Source organism: Rhagoletis pomonella, unplaced genomic scaffold (genome assembly GCF_013731165.1).
Source record: "Rhagoletis pomonella isolate Grant_MI unplaced genomic scaffold, Rhpom_1.0 Rhpom_scaffold_00001, whole genome shotgun sequence".
In the NCBI taxonomy this organism is placed as follows: domain Eukaryota; kingdom Metazoa; phylum Arthropoda; class Insecta; order Diptera; family Tephritidae; genus Rhagoletis; species Rhagoletis pomonella.
The window spans coordinates 48926594-48942113 of NW_023458555.1; the positions used below are offsets into that span (position 1 = coordinate 48926594).

The following is a 15520-nucleotide window of genomic DNA, read 5'->3' on the forward strand; positions in this document are numbered from 1 at the left end:
ATACGACAATAGTACCCTGATAACAATTGGCACAAATAAATAAAACATACGCAGTAGTCCACTTTACATTTTGTCGCAGCTGCGGCCACTGCTACTGTCTGCGATTGGCTATTTGCCATACTTAGGGCAGAACAAAATAGTATATTTACAGTATCGGTCATATCAATAGCACCACCATTCCAAAGTGATATTGTTTGACACTTTTGTTTATTTATTTATTTTTTAGAATTTTCAAATAAAATACAGTTCGTTCTCTAACAAAACTCATATAAAGCCAATTTAAAACTTTGTAGAAATCTAAAAGAAAATTAACTAATTTGCATCGAAATTTGAAACCTTTTTGTGAGAAGTGTTAGAATTTGTTTACTTAGTACTTATACAGTTTTATAGCCCATTCAATTTAAGGGTAATAATGCGCAAAAGCTAACGTTGATTTAAATTTTATTTTTTTTTGCAGAAAACGAAAGCAAAACCTAACAAAATTAAAATTCTTTTAAAATATCGTCGGTCAGTAAGATGGTAATAAAATTCAAAATGATATTGTTTGCAACTAATGCTTATTTCGCTACCTAAAGGTAAAACAAGCCCAAATTAGAGGCTCTCGTTAGACTTAAATGCAGTACTCTATAGATTCATTCATTCATTTTTTTCCACTAATTTTTTTTTTTTTGCTAATTTCTTAGGATAGTAGCAAATCTAATTAAACATATTTATCTTACATTAATTAGCGATATGTAAAGTGAAGGCCTAACGTTTTTGTGGCAATCATGGCTAGGGGTGTACAGTCCGTTAGTGAACTCCAAAGTTAATCCTAAAGGCGGATTCATCGTTTTAGTTCAGATCTTTTTTTCCACATGGAAGAAAAAGTTGAGAACCAAAACGATGAATACGCCTTAAGGGCCGTTTTCTGAAGTATTTTTAAATTTTATCTGCAATTCAAATACATTTTTTGAAAACAAAATTTGTATTTTAAGGGCAGATAAATTTATGGAGATTATTTTCGTACTATTCCAAAAAGGCGTACTAAATATAATAAGGAACATTTTAACAAAATACCGAACAAAATCGAGTTGAGATCTTAGGCGTTGGCAGCTTTTTTGACATTAACAGGTCTATTCTGCACGTTACCGAAGATTTTGTGACCGGATAATTGTATTGCCAAAAAATGTTACCACTTCTTGTCACCGCGATTTTAGGTACGTTGGTAATGCAGTGTAAATATTCAGCAGTTCAGCTATGAAGATTTGTGGAAATTCTTGTATTGCATATTTCACGGGGCAATATTTTGTTATATATGTTTGCATATGAGATGATAACAAAATTTACCGGTTACAAGAGCGCACCGAATGCGAAAATGGTTTAAAAATTGACAGACACTTTAACTAACGGCTTCAAAATTTATGTTACCAGCGCAGAATAGACCTGGAAGTGATTTCTTCTTACTGTGTGGCGACCGAGTCGTTACAGGTTTTCACTACATCGATGTCTATTTCCAATAACAGTCGCCTCTCGGCAGGCAAGGGCCAGCCTCCGAGTGCATATCTGGCATGAAAAAGTTTCTACATAAACAATCTTTCGTTCGGAGACGATGTAGAACAGCGCTGTTGCTGGAGTGACAGTCCTTGGCCAAATATAAATCTGGGTCGTTCCAGTTACGTAGACCCGACTGTAGGTCCCTGAATGTCTGTGGTTGCTTGAATACACACACCACAACCCCGCAGAAAAATGTTTTAGTGTGAACTATTTTTTTTTCGACAAAAAATTCACGTCTGAATCTGTTCAGTAGTTACATCGGTAAAGCCTGCGCAGTTTCCATCCTTAGTCTAAATCTTGAAAGCTTCAAAGAAATGCAGTTAAGGAGAAAATGCAGTGCTAGATTGTCCCTACTTTTTACTCCCATTACCAATTTAACTCCAAACATATTTCGTTATACTTATTAAAGTCCGTTAAATAATTTCCTTATTTTAATGGACGTTTTTGGCAGTTTTTATTTCTTTTTTTGGATCGCGGCAATACTAATGTATATGTAGGTACATTACACCTAATAGATTTATCCCAGAGATAATTTAGGTAGGCCTTCTTCTAAGAGACCTACCCAAGAAGGGCTGAAAAAAGCGCTACTTTGCATGACATCTAGAAGGGCTTATCCATAAATGCATAAATTTATATTACTTAGCATTACAAAGGAATTTCAATAAACACTTTAAGTTGCAATAACACATATTTGATATAAACCTTAAGCAACAACTTCAAAGATGAAAAATTTAAAAAATTAAAGCAACTTTAAAAGAACTCCTCCAAAAGACCTTCTGAAAAGTACATCCTATGAAAGCCTTTCTGGAAGGCCTTCCACGGGTAGCGAAAGAAGAAGCCCTTCAATTTGTGCCACTCCATACAAAATAGAAAGGAGAAAGGAATGTAGAGTGGAAGGCCTCTTGACTCTCAGGAAGGCCTTTCGCGAGGGCTTTTAACTCCTGAAATTATCCACTGGGATGTGTGATTATACATACCTAAATTGCTTTGAATTTGCAATAAACGAATTGGATCACACTACTTTTATTATACTAAATTTTGCGTTGTTTTATATTAAGTATTCTTATCATGTTCGCTGATAACAAAGAGGAATTCGCAATTGTTTTCAATTGTTTCTTAGAGGCGTATATGCTGCTCCAATTTGAGAAATAAAGCGCATAATCAAGCAGCTCTAGGCGATCGGTCAAAAGAGTAAACCAATTTGAATTGGTATTGGTACAGCCCAGCAAGCACAGTTTAAAACGTTTGAGAAAAATTTATTTCTCAATTTGATATCAAATGTTTTTCTCAAATGATTCTCAAATTGAAAAGGTTTAAATTTTACATTTGACGTTGATTTGAAGAAAGATGGCGAAGAAAAAATAAATATGAAATATACATTTCCTATAATAAATTTAATTTTCACATTTGAAGTACAATTGAATTGAACCTTAGAAATTGATTTGAGAGTTAACCATATTCTCTACTGGAGATCCAACTCCCCTTTTTATTGAGAAAGCTGTAAGTTTCAAATCAATATCAGAACATTTTCAAACGTTTGACATTTGAGAAAGGCTATGATTTCAAATCATTCTCAAATGTATATAAAACCTAATTGTTTGCTGGGAGTGATAGGCAGCGCATGGTGAAGAACAAATATGAACCACTTAGCCTCCCATATAGGCGCTTTTTACGGTTGGTTAGTTAAAAGTTCAATGACTTGTTATAAATTCTTATGTTATTAGTACCAACGTCTTTAGTAAATATCATTGTTTTTAAAAACGAATCTATAGTTGGTAGTTATTTCCACCAAGCCTTAACTGCAGTTTATGCCGTTTGAAAAACGGAGATTACTACTCGAAGGGGTAATTCCACCAATTAAGTTGAAGCAAACGAAAGGAAAAAGGCAAAACTTAGGAAAAAAAACCTTGCCGATCACCCTGCGTCGGAATTATTTGAACTTCTCTGAGCTCTGAGTTAAGCCTTTGGTGGAAATAGGCTATTACACTTAACCATTACTCCTTGTATATCTTTCAGTAGGTAGTACAAATGTGTAGTAAATCTCCCACAACTTGACTTCTTTGTTTTGCAAGAGTTAAAACGCAAGGGGTACTCATTTCGTATTCGAAATGCATAATCAGTTAAATCTATTGTATATGATTAAATGTGCACCTGATGAAATTGTTAATTAAGCAGTTTTTAAAGTGGCCAAGAAATGAATCATCGTCACTAAAATATAAATGTATTTTCGAGATTTTGCCAACGCAGTCAACCATTTGCTGGTAACAAAGAGTTGAATTTTGCCATTCCTATACTATGTAATGCATATTAGTTCATCACATTTTATTTTTATTTATTTACAAGTTATATTATGAAATCTCAACCACGCAATCAAAGTAAGCATTAACCTTAAGTCGCAATGACTGTTGCGAACAATAAACACCAGCTGAAGCAATAACAAGATTACGTATTTCACTTACCTCTTCCACAGCACTGGCATCTTGTCCAGCTACCAACACGGACAAGAGCGACAGCGCAACAATTGTGGCTGTTGAACCGACGGTGAGACGCATTTTATAGTGACACAGATGTAATGTACGCAATTCGCGTCCACCAATTGATTATAATAATGAAATATCTATTGCCCGTAGTCGCTTTATACTTTTTACGTTTGCAACCACTTTTTCGTTTAATACTTTTTAACAACTTCACAATTTTATTTTTGTACTATCACCATTTGAAACAATTTTCACAAAAACAAACCAAACGCCAAGAAATTCACGAGAAGACTGCTGGCAAAACAGTTGAGGTTGTTCAGTGAATGAGTAGTCCAACCCAGGGTTGCAGTGAATTTCCATGTTTATTTGCAGAGTTGTATGTGGAGGAATGGTGTATAGTTTTAATTAAAAATGTACGAAATTTAAGCAAAAGCTTAAACTAAGTGGCTTTAAATCTTTTCAAGCCTTTACCTTTCAACTCATACAATACTTCGTTCTAAGGAATTTTCTAACAAGTAATGGCACAGAGTTTAAATGGGTTTCAACGGTTCTTACGTCTGATTTCCGTAAATCGTTATATTCGATAACACTGTTTCCGCCGGAAAATAATTTCCGGAAATCGATGAAAATTTGATCACCCTGCCCTTCAAACTAAACATATACACGCTCTACAATAAAAAAATATACTTTCAATTACTGAAACCGGCGCTAGCGCCTCAAGATTAGATAGCGATTTTCTATGGTATGGACGTAGCTATATTTGGAGTAATTAAAAAAACGTTGATCCAATATTTATATTTAAGTTATTTAACCTGGCTAGACCGTAAACTTCCTATTGGATGTCAGAAACGGCAACCACATTGTCGCTGCCTCTTGGAAAGAGTAGATACATAATACTGATGTATACGTTTAGCTGGTAACTTCATGGAGCTATCAATGCGTATTTATCGCAAGTTAATTACATTGCAAGTGCATACATGCTCCAATCTAAACATACATACAACGAATTACATTGAACTCCACAAGTCGTTGGACACAATCCAATCAACATTCCATCACCAGTTTGCTGCTTATCATTATTATAACAGCTTTGTTGTTAATAACAAACGAACGTATAATGGATAACAATAAAGGCGGATACTCAAACAAAACTAACCAACCTTGGTTACGTTGACTACCAATAAAACAACATAAACAGATTATCTGGAACTATTGATAAATCAGGGAAAATAAAGAAAAAGTAATCGGCACAGATAATAGCAAAAACGAAAATATTTGTACATTATGCTAGTAAACAAACAGCAAAGCCAATAAGTTATCGTAAGAACTTTAAATTATAAGCAGCATGAATACACATACTAGTAGATCCTTTTTACATTCATGTCTGAAAGTTCCAATCGATCCATGCAATAATTGTCCTGCACCAATATATAATCGACCAAAAATGTATTTAGGACGGTTGGCGACAACACCGTTAAGCGCTGCAAATAGATCGCTAAAAACAAGTGAATTTGAAAATGTAGACACAATGGCGGGAAACAGTGGAATACGTTCTTTGGCTAAACTATACGACAGCATACCAGGTACGAAAATGCATTTGATGTAATGTAGAATATTTACACATCCCAAATTTTAGATTATTGTGATATAAATCATCTACCGAATGAAGAGTTTTATTCGACTCTTGATACATTGCGGTCCACATGCTGTGAGCTGCGTACCAAAACGGCGCAAGCATGTGTGGTGGAGTCAAGCAGCACGACATCCTCTGTATCTTCACATTTTATCAACATCCAGCGGGGGAAGTCGAGTAAGCAGCCGAAGAGTAGACCGTCTACCGGCAAAAGTAGTAGCAAAAAGAAGGCTGGAAAGATTAAAAGTCAAGGTTACTCAAATCTGCACTGTTCGTCAGAAACTCCTATCAGCAATGCGCATAAATTAGACTTTACCAAGCATAGCGTAATAAAGAAGTGAGCAGTTTTATTCGTTCTCTTGTCTCATTTTATTTATTTTATTTTATTTCATTTTATGGTGTATGGTGAAATTAAACCATGATTATACATAAACAAATTTCACAGTTATAGCAAAGAGTTTGAGGATGAAGTAAAGGAATTCCAAAAAACTTTAAAAGACTTTGAAGACGAGCTCAAACAACGTCATTCATTTGCCGCGTATACGGAATCAAAAATTAGAACAACTAAAGTTAACCCAAACATTAAAGAAGGCAGCGATTTGGAAAAGAGCACAGATAAGTAATGCATTATAGTACCTCAAACATATACATATGGCTCTAATATAAATCCGTACAGACTACCAAATAAACCCAGCGCATCAAACATTCGTGAATTCTACAAAAAGCCTGAAGACAATATGCGTCCGAATTCCAAAGCTAGTAACACAAGTCTTCGGAAGTTTTTGAGAAAATCATTTTCTTTTAATGACATTAATAGCATCGCCGATAGCCGAGTAAGCGAAGATACAGAAATAAAACATCCGGTGGATAAGGTTTCTGAAACTCAAATTCTTATAAATCGAACGCCTTCCAAATTCAGCAGTTATTTCGCACAGAAAACAAGCATGTATGAGTGAAATGAAAGAAAAAAGGCTGAATAACAGTGTTAAAATAATTATACTTCCCATAGTACTTCGCCCGAGAGCATCCCTCCGAAGATTGTTATCGATCCACCAAGTAGTGAAACAACTTCCGTGAAATCTTCAAGTCGCTCGAACGGTGGAAGAAAGAAGAAAAGGCAACAGAGGGACTTTAAAGTGCCTTTTTCAATTTTTAACTTGGGCACGAAAACGGAAAGTCTAAAGGTATTTTCCGTAAGTTTATATATATGTATATGGCGTTGGATGCAATAAGTCGCTTTATGCTTTTATTAATTACCTTTTTTATTGAATTCATTCTGCATTTAAAAAATTCAATATTCATAGAATTCAACTCCATCACCTGTACATCCGGTGGCCAGACCTAACCTCGCTGCTACTTTAAGAGTTGAAGTTTCGAAAAAGAAACTGAAGGAACTGCAAAACAACTGCACATACCACGATAGCACGCCACAATTCGATTGGGAAGTACGCAAAACGCCAGCGTGGAAATCACTTTCCCTCAAGTAAGCGAGATTACATATAATGGAAATGAAAAACATACTGATTTACATCATTCCACATTTTAGTGAGTCGCACAAAGAGATACTGTCCATGCGTTTAGCCACCCGCAAAGCGGAACAGGAAATGCAGAAACGCGAATACGAGCTGAACATGGAGTTAATGCGTCAGCGCGTAAAATCAGCACCACTTCTTTTGGAAGGTGCCACATTTTGGGGTCCTCATATTGGAAAATTAACACATACATGTCAGCGTGAGGGTGCCAGCCACTGCTGCCAAACCAATCAACGCAAAGCGCGTAGTAAAAGCGCCGATAGTCGTAGAAAAGTGTACACTCGTGAGCGAGTTGAGAGTGAATGCAGTCAAAGGAGTAACAAACTAAATATACTACAAAAAATTTATGGTGGTAGTTCAAAAGTGCATTCGCGAAGTGCAACACAAACGCCGGTGAGGAGAAAATCATTGCAATCTGATGGAAAACAACATGCGGAACAAACGCAGGCTCCGCAAACACAAAATGACAGTGGCGATGAATTATCTAGTTTAGATAGAGCATTCTTGTAGGTAATATATGCAAACAAAGCAGACCTAAGTAGATACTAAGTAGTGTTAAGAAATAAAAGTTTTCCTTACGGAATAATAGTTACATATACTATATGATAAGTAGAAAATATTCCTTGATTTGGTTTTTAAGAAGTAATTACGTAGCCTCAATTATTATTTTAAATTTATCTTTAAGTTGTCAAAAGTATCCGCTATTGTAAATGCAATTTTGTCATCGTCAGTCAATGGTGCATTGCCGGGACGATTAAGTATGACGACCTGCATTCCAGCATCGCGAGCTGCTTCAGCCTCTGTAAAATGGACGGATTTTAGTAATATACATAGCGAACATACAGGTTTTTTTACCTTTAACTACATCAGTTAGGAACAGTATGTCTTTACTAGATAATGCCAAGTCACTCGCTATATTGACGTACGATTCCTTCTCTTGCTTGTGACCAATGGCAGTGTCATAATGACCGCTAATATACGTTAGTAAATTCCCAAATTCTGTTTGACCAAAAAGTAGCTGCTGCGCCTTAACGCTACCACTAGAATAAATTGCAATGCTTATGCCAGCCTCATGCCAACGTTTAAATGCCCCCGGAACATCTGCGAAAACTCTAGAACCGCGAAGATATATGTTTCAAAATTTGCAATAGCTGGACTTAAAAGTTTACTTACTGCCCTTTAATATTGCCGCTTGCATATCCTTTCTCCCACACTAGCCCCTGCAGGGTTTTCAGTGGTCCAAGTTTGAGATCTTTTTCAATAAGGAAATTCACAAAACTAGCAATGTTTCCGGCGGAAGCGGCTGGTTGTTCATCGCCACCTCCAAAATATTCCTTATATTGTGGCAGCTTGCGCAAATCCTGGACGATACATTGTGTTTCTGCATCATGCCATCTTTCCTCCAGAAATGCTTTAGTGTGAGTTTTTGCGTAGGGAAAGAGCACATCCTATAATATTCAAAATTCTTTGTGAGCAAAAATTTGGAAAATATGGCTACTGATAAAGCTTATGATAACCTTTACAAAACTGATGGAGGTCGTTGTGCCTTCAATATCACTAAGTACTAATCTCACTGTAAATTCAGGCATGCTAGTAATTTTTCGGCGTTTTTTAGTTAATTTGAGATTCGTTATGTTCAGAAACAAAAAGTGATTAAAAATCAGCTGTTTACTTCCAGTAGAAATGTCACTGATAACAGCAGGGATGCCATACCTTAATTCTTTTAGTAATTTGGTTTTTGCAAAGAACGTAAATCTATAAAAACCCATGAACCAAAAATACAAGATTTCGTAAGAACGCGGCGTTGTATTTGTAAATGGGTTTGAGAAAAAAGTTTCGGGTTCGTCAGCTGAGAGTTAGTTTACACAAGCATCACTATTTTACACTTTTATTTATTCCCTATTCCCTATTCCCACACCACTGACAAAACTCAGCAGCTGACTATTGCCTTTACTACTGCGCCTAATACTATGCCGCGAATTTATTTTAAGCTGTCGTATGACAATTGTCAGTTTTATTGTTATGACCTACTGAGTAAGTGACAACGGCGAAACAATGTTTATATTGTGTTTTAGGCGCAGTAATTGTGACAATAGTCGTATGATGAATTTTGTCAGTGGTGTGGGAATAGGGCGGTAAGTAAAGAAGAGCTAATTCAACATGACAACACATTTTAATGCATCATTTTACCTAAATTGTGCATTTAAAGTGGCTAATTTTCATGATGCAATAATACAAGGTGGTATCAGTTGTGACAGCTCGATTTGATACTGCCTTAGCTCAGTAGAATGAGAAGAAAAACGGGAAGAAATGAATCCCTATATGGGGGAAAAATATATAGAATTTCACATTTTCTCCTAAACAAAATTTGCTTTTTTATAGTATATTCGTTATGAAATGAAATAAAATAAGACAAAATACCTTTTTAAGAAAACAGAGTGTGTATACTGAGAAAAAATAAAAAAAACATTCAACTATATTAATGGGCAAAGAATAGTTAAAGAAGTAACACTGTTTCACGTAAGGCAGTCAATATGGCGGAATTAGAGCGAGAAGTTGCCAACTGATAACACCTTGTATTATTGCATCATGGCTAATTTTGGCTTTCGTTATTTTCTTTGCTTTATTTACTTTTCGCTCGTTTTCCAAAGAAAGAAGATGGCATAGAACTCGCTCAAAAATCCACCTTTTTCACTCTCTTGTTCTTACGTGATCTTGTATCTTTCGTTCATGATAAATAGCGACAGTGAAATAACTTTTTGTCCTTTCTCTTTCTTTCCGTCTTCTGCATCCAACTTCAACACGTAACGCGCTGTCAAAAATGAAAATGGCATTTGCTGGCGCTAGCGCCGCCTTATTGTGCGATGCTATACAAACTGTACGGGCATGGGGATTTTTGACATTTGTTTGGTGCTTGACGTGCCAAGTTACGTACGGCAGTATCGCCCATTCGCTCGATGTTCGCAGTATTCATCGACGTTTCTCGCTGTCGAATATTCTACGTCTTTCCTGGAACATTCAGTTATACTTGCTGTTACAAACGCTACAGACCATTCCACCTTCATCTTGTTTCTTGGTCTCCCAACGGTCTGCATTCGATACAGTATATTTTGCTTTGCTGCCTTTATGCTTAAGTGCACATTTAAGATACCTACCCGAAAATACGCATCTGAGACATTATTTTTTAAATTTATAAAGAAACTGCTCTGATAGATGCATTCAACATACATGCACATTGGCGATACCTGCCTTAAAAATTATGCAACTAGTACCAATTATCAAAGAAAGTATTACGTTTACCTGCACTGGCCCTGCAATTACCTTATTTTACAAGCTTTTATTTATTTTGCTCATATCGCAGAACAAAGAAAATGGCTATCAATTTATGTAGTTATAAAAATAATAAAAAACCATTCGAAAAAAATTTCGCTTGCATTATTTTCTACGTGATAAGTGCTTTTCCATTATTTGGTTTCATAGGGATTCGGATAACTTCTTCATTGAAGTAGTAAAGAAAATTCGCTTAAGTCCTTTTTCGGTTAGGTGCACAAGTTTTTTGTGCCAAGAAGGATGTGCAGCTAAGCAAAATATACTGTACACTACGTCATTCGGCCGTTTGACGACCTTATACAGGACCTTCCCAGTTGCATTGTAGTTTTTGGGACAAAACTTTCCTCCGTTGAGGATTGTGCAGCAACATCAAATCTACTTTTTTGGAACCTTCGGAATTAATCGCCTTATCGTACCTGGATTTCATCCTGCCACTCATAATTTGCGTACGTTGTCTCACTAGAGCATGTATCTCTCTCAGCTCTTCCTCCAGGATGTTGGACGTCTCTTTCACAATTCTTCTTGCATCACCACTTACTCCAAACTTCAGGTCACTAGGTAAACGGGGTTCACAGCCGAATATTACCTTGGCAGGAGTTTCAGCCATGGTTTCATGCACTGCTGACCGGTATTCCATCAGGAGCAAGGAAATACGGACATCCCAATCTTTCTGATTCTTGTCCACGACCTTCCGCAAATACTCTTCCAGGGTTCGGTTGAATTATTCCACTGATTGGGGATGAAGAGTTGTTGCTCGGATACCCACTATCTGGCATACCTCTTGAAACACCGCCGATTCAAAATTTCTCCCCTGGCCAGAGTGCAGTTCCATAGGTACACCCTATCTCGACTGATTGCCGACAACCAACCCAATGCTTAATCTTCTCGAGGGTCTTCTTGATTTCCAGGTGCCCTCAACTAGGGTCATTGTTAAATTCCTTGAGTACATCTGAAATTCTTACCCTTGGAACTACTATTAGGTTGCGGGAGCTCTGGAAATCTTAAGTTTCCCATACCATATGCAAACAGCCAGATATTAACTATAAGATGTTCCATTGTGCCCAGTATGCATTTGCCATAGGGTTTTCCGCAGCCATTTGTTCCTTAGTTGGCCGTCTGTCCATCTCCATGCATCAATAGCTCCAGATCTGGACCTTCCTGCTGACACTTTAGTAGCTGCCTTCCACTCTTCCGCTGTTGTTTTTTTTTCGTTATCCTGATGTCAATAATGTCTTCTTTGGCATCAGCTTTTGAGCAGTGTTTACATTCCAGGCTACATGGTCTCCGGGACATGGCATCAGCATTTCCGTGGACACTTCCCTTGCGGTGCTCAATAGCGAAGTCATAACTTTGCAGTCTCTCAATCCACCTAGATAGCTGTCCTTCTGGATTCTTGAACTGTAGTAACCACTTCAAAGCTGCGTCCATAGAGGGACTTGTGGACATGTTTGACACACTGCACCCACCCTAGTAGTTCTTTCCGAGTTACGCAGTAGTTCCTCTCTGGTTTTCCAATCGACTGGCTATAGTAGGCAACTACTTTATACTGTCCATCAATTACTTGCGACAGTACGCCTTCTATAGCGCAACCTCTAGCTTTATTTTTCCTAGAGCGCTCATGAAAGCTATTAGCAACGCTGGCGAAGTTCGGAACAAATCGACCGTAGTAGATGCATAGCCCAAGAAAAGTTCGTAGTTCACGCAGGTTCCTGGGTCTTGGCTAATCCTTAACTATTTCTATCTTTTCATTCGCAGTGCAGATGCTCTCCGTTGTCACCTTGTGACCTAAGTAGTTCACCTTCTTCTTGAACAGTGTGCACTTTTTAGGACTTAGCTTCAGAACAGAGTCAGCTATCCTCTGGAAAACTTCTTCCAAATTAGTCAGGTGTTCCTCAAAGCTTTTATCCAACACGATAATGTCGTATAGATACACCAAACATGTTTTCCGCTGCAGTCACTTAAGCATATGGTCCATAAGTATTTCAAAAGTGGCAGCAGCGTTGCATAATCCAAAGGTCATCGCCGTGAATTGCCAAAGACCACTCCAACGCTGAAAGCTGTCTTCTCTTTGTCGTCGCCACTAAGTCTACTTGCCAATAACCGCTCCTAAGGTCGAGTGTTGAGAACCACTTTGTTTCACTTAACGAGTCAAGGGTATCATCGATCCTGGAAAGTAGATAGCTGTCCTTCTTTGTCACATCATTTAGTTTCCGGTGGTCTACGCAGAACCGCATTTGACCATTCTTCTTCTTCACAAGTACTACCGGCGAACTCCATGGACTCGCTGATGGTTCGATCACACCACTTTCGCTCATTTATTTTATCATTTGGCTTACTGTGGCACGTTTGCAAATGAAACACTTTGAGGAGCTTGACGGATCGGCCTTGCAACACTAGTATCAATGCGATGTTTCACAACAATAGTCCTGCCTGGTTTGCTGCCGTCCTTGTGGAATATGCTGGAGTATCTGCGGAGAAGTTCCTTAACCTTGTGCTGGTATTTTCCTTCCAACCATTCTGTCCATGCATTGATCTCGTCCGAAATGTCATTCTCGCCAATGGAATCTCTTTTAGGTAACTTTTGGCAGTGGAAAATTGCCTCTACCTCTCGACACTGCCCCAGTAAAGTTCCCCCGCTAGGGCAGGCACCTTGACGTTGGTGCGGGGGCTTAGCTGAACTATCAACCGGGACGCATCAGGGGGTGCTAGCGTGCACGTATCAGCACCTCCCAGGTATGGTACGAGCGCTGCACTGCTCTGATGCGGCCCGCTGATGGACAGCGACCAAGAACTGCCACCCCCCTAATCCAGGGTGTAATGCGACACCGTGCCCATTGGAGGGTTTGCAGCCAGGGGGGTCAACAATCCGGCTGTATTATAACGGCGCCTTCCTGACACCGGGCCGCCTCAGGGAGTAGCGGTGGCCTTACCGTGGCAAGGGGCGCTACCACGGCGGACGACTTGAGATCGCCGGAACCATATTTTGACCGCTGAGCTCGCCCTGTCGAGCAGGTGGTCGTAAGAACAAGATGAGCTACAAAAACAACAACAAAAAGAACAAAAATAAAAACACAAAAACCAAACGATGGCTTGACTGCATGAGACCTCTCGCCAGAAGAGGCGGCGTTATTTGCCGAGCACGCCCGCGATGACGACGGCCCCTCCTGCAGTAGAAGCAGATCAAGCCGAAAGAGAGGCGGGAAGACGCCCGCCGGTGAAAGCAGGGAACAAAGACCCCAAATAAGCAGCGAGGATGAGAGAGACACGAGCCAGCAACACCCAAAAAGTGCCTATGAGACCGCGACAGACTGGAGAGTGGTCGAGGATAACGTAACCCGCCCCTCCGAACAGCAACCGAGCACATATGCTGACCACAAACGGCATGGGTCCGCCGAGAGAGGCGAAGGAATATGGCTGGAGGGAAGAAAACCCTCGCCAAAACGCGGAAACACTCGCAGGCGCCGGAGGAATGAGTCCGATAGCAGCTCAGGTGAAAGCTACACCACTGAATCCCAGCGAAAACGGCCTTCCCACCACCGGGAAGTAGCCCATAGAAAACACGGGATCGGACAAAATGAGCCAGCGACTAACCAACCTCGGCATCACGAGGACTCGCAGAGGAGGCTCGAGGGCATAAGGACCTCGCCTCAACGCGACGCCCAGCGGCGTGCAGACACGCCCCCCGGCGGACAACAGCAGGGGATACAACACCTGGGACTTGAGGGCAGAATGACCTCGTCTCATCGCGACGACCAGCATAGGGCTGATCCACGCAGGAGGCTGGAGGGTGAACAAACCTCGCCTGCAGACGCTGCACGGAGACAAGAGCCCAAACACAGAGGGATGGGGGGCAGAGGGACCTCACCTCCACACAACCCGCAGCAAAGAGAATCCCAACACATGAGACTTGAGGGCAGTATGACCTTGTCTCACTTCGACCACACGCGCAAGGAAGACACGAGCAGGAGGCTGGAGGGCCGAACGACCTCGCCTCCCATCAACTTGCAGCAAGGAGGGTCCCAACACCTGAGACTCGAGGGCAGGATCACCTCGTCTCACTACGACCAAACGCGAAGGGAATATACGAGCAGGAGGCTAGAGGGCAGAATGACCTCGCCCCCAGGCTCCCACTATCACTCTGACCCAACGACAAGGACATCGCAACCAGAGAGACGCGACCGCAGACACCCGAATGCTGACTCGGACAGCAGCTCAGATGGGCAATGGACCATCGCTACGAATCGCAAGCGTCATCATTACGTGCCTGAGGGAAACACAACCTTGCCACACTACACCCAGGGGAAGGGAATCTCGAGCAACAGGCTGGAGGGCAACACGACCTCGCCTGTGCGACAGCACCGACCACAACATATGGTCCACGGCAGGGCCGAGGATAGAGAAGCCATGCCACCCCATGCAAAAGATCAACGGCATGTGAAGAGCAGGACCGCCACAAACAGGTTCGAGGGCCGTATGACCTCACCCCAACGAGCATACCACTGTATGGACGGCAGAGCTGGGCTTGAGGGCCGCAAAACCTCGCCCTCTCGCAACAAGCAAGGTCCGAAAGAGAAGGGAAGGCTCGAGGGCCGGAGAACCTCGCCTACCCAATACACCGATAAAGATGTGAGCAGCATGCCCCCTGGAGATGACCGAAGAGCCCCCAGACGTAGGCGCGGACCAATAGCGCCCGACCTGGGAAAACCAGGAGCACGAGACGACCCGCGGCGAAGAGGCCTCAGCGGTGCTGGAATAGCACGGTACCTCCGGTGCTTAGAAAGAGGTCTGAGTCCTGACACGGCACGCAATGAGGCGGTGAAGACAGATGGGAAAAGGGTTCCTGCTGTCAAGCGCAACACCAGCCAGCGCACACCGGCTAACCAGCAGCCAGCTAAGCGTCCAAGAGATCACCAGCCGAGTTCGCCCACTAAAAATAGGGCCCAGGCAAGTAGCCAGACACACGAAAATGACAGGCATAACCAGCAATCGAGCTACGCGGATGCGATGAGAGCAAC

General features: G+C 40.7%; 3 protein-coding genes across 4 annotated transcripts in view; 1 reads left to right on the forward strand and 2 right to left on the reverse strand.

Annotated features, from left to right (window-relative positions):
• The window catches only part of LOC118745691 (putative cysteine proteinase CG12163), a 73125-nt gene extending 68815 nt beyond the window's left edge, over positions 1-4310 (reverse strand). Inside the window, exon 1 of one of the 2 annotated variants that reach the window (XM_036479282.1) lies at positions 3993-4310. In XM_036479282.1, the coding sequence (XP_036335175.1) occupies positions 3993-4085 (93 nt within the window). In that variant the 5' untranslated portion in view covers positions 4086-4310. The remainder of the gene's footprint in view (positions 1-3992) is intronic. The other variant, XM_036479289.1, reaches the window with a different exon arrangement.
• Positions 4311-5052: 742 nt separating this feature from the next.
• Positions 5053-7722, forward strand: LOC118745731. The gene is made up of 7 exons (XM_036479363.1): positions 5053-5593; positions 5647-5980; positions 6089-6262; positions 6320-6589; positions 6653-6827; positions 6948-7126; positions 7190-7722. Exons 1-7 carry the CDS (start codon positions 5356-5358, stop codon positions 7683-7685), a joined length of 1866 nt encoding a protein of 621 aa, XP_036335256.1. The 5' UTR covers positions 5053-5355; the 3' UTR covers positions 7686-7722.
• An 80-nt stretch (positions 7723-7802) lies between these two features.
• LOC118745726 (enolase-phosphatase E1-like) lies at positions 7803-8833 on the reverse strand. Its single transcript, XM_036479351.1, has 4 exons — positions 8693-8833; positions 8349-8623; positions 8031-8287; positions 7803-7975 (listed from the first exon to the last, which is right to left on the reverse strand). Exons 1-4 carry the CDS (start codon positions 8762-8764, stop codon positions 7839-7841), a joined length of 741 nt encoding a protein of 246 aa, XP_036335244.1. The 5' UTR covers positions 8765-8833; the 3' UTR covers positions 7803-7838.
• Positions 8834-15520: the final 6687 nt, after the last annotated feature.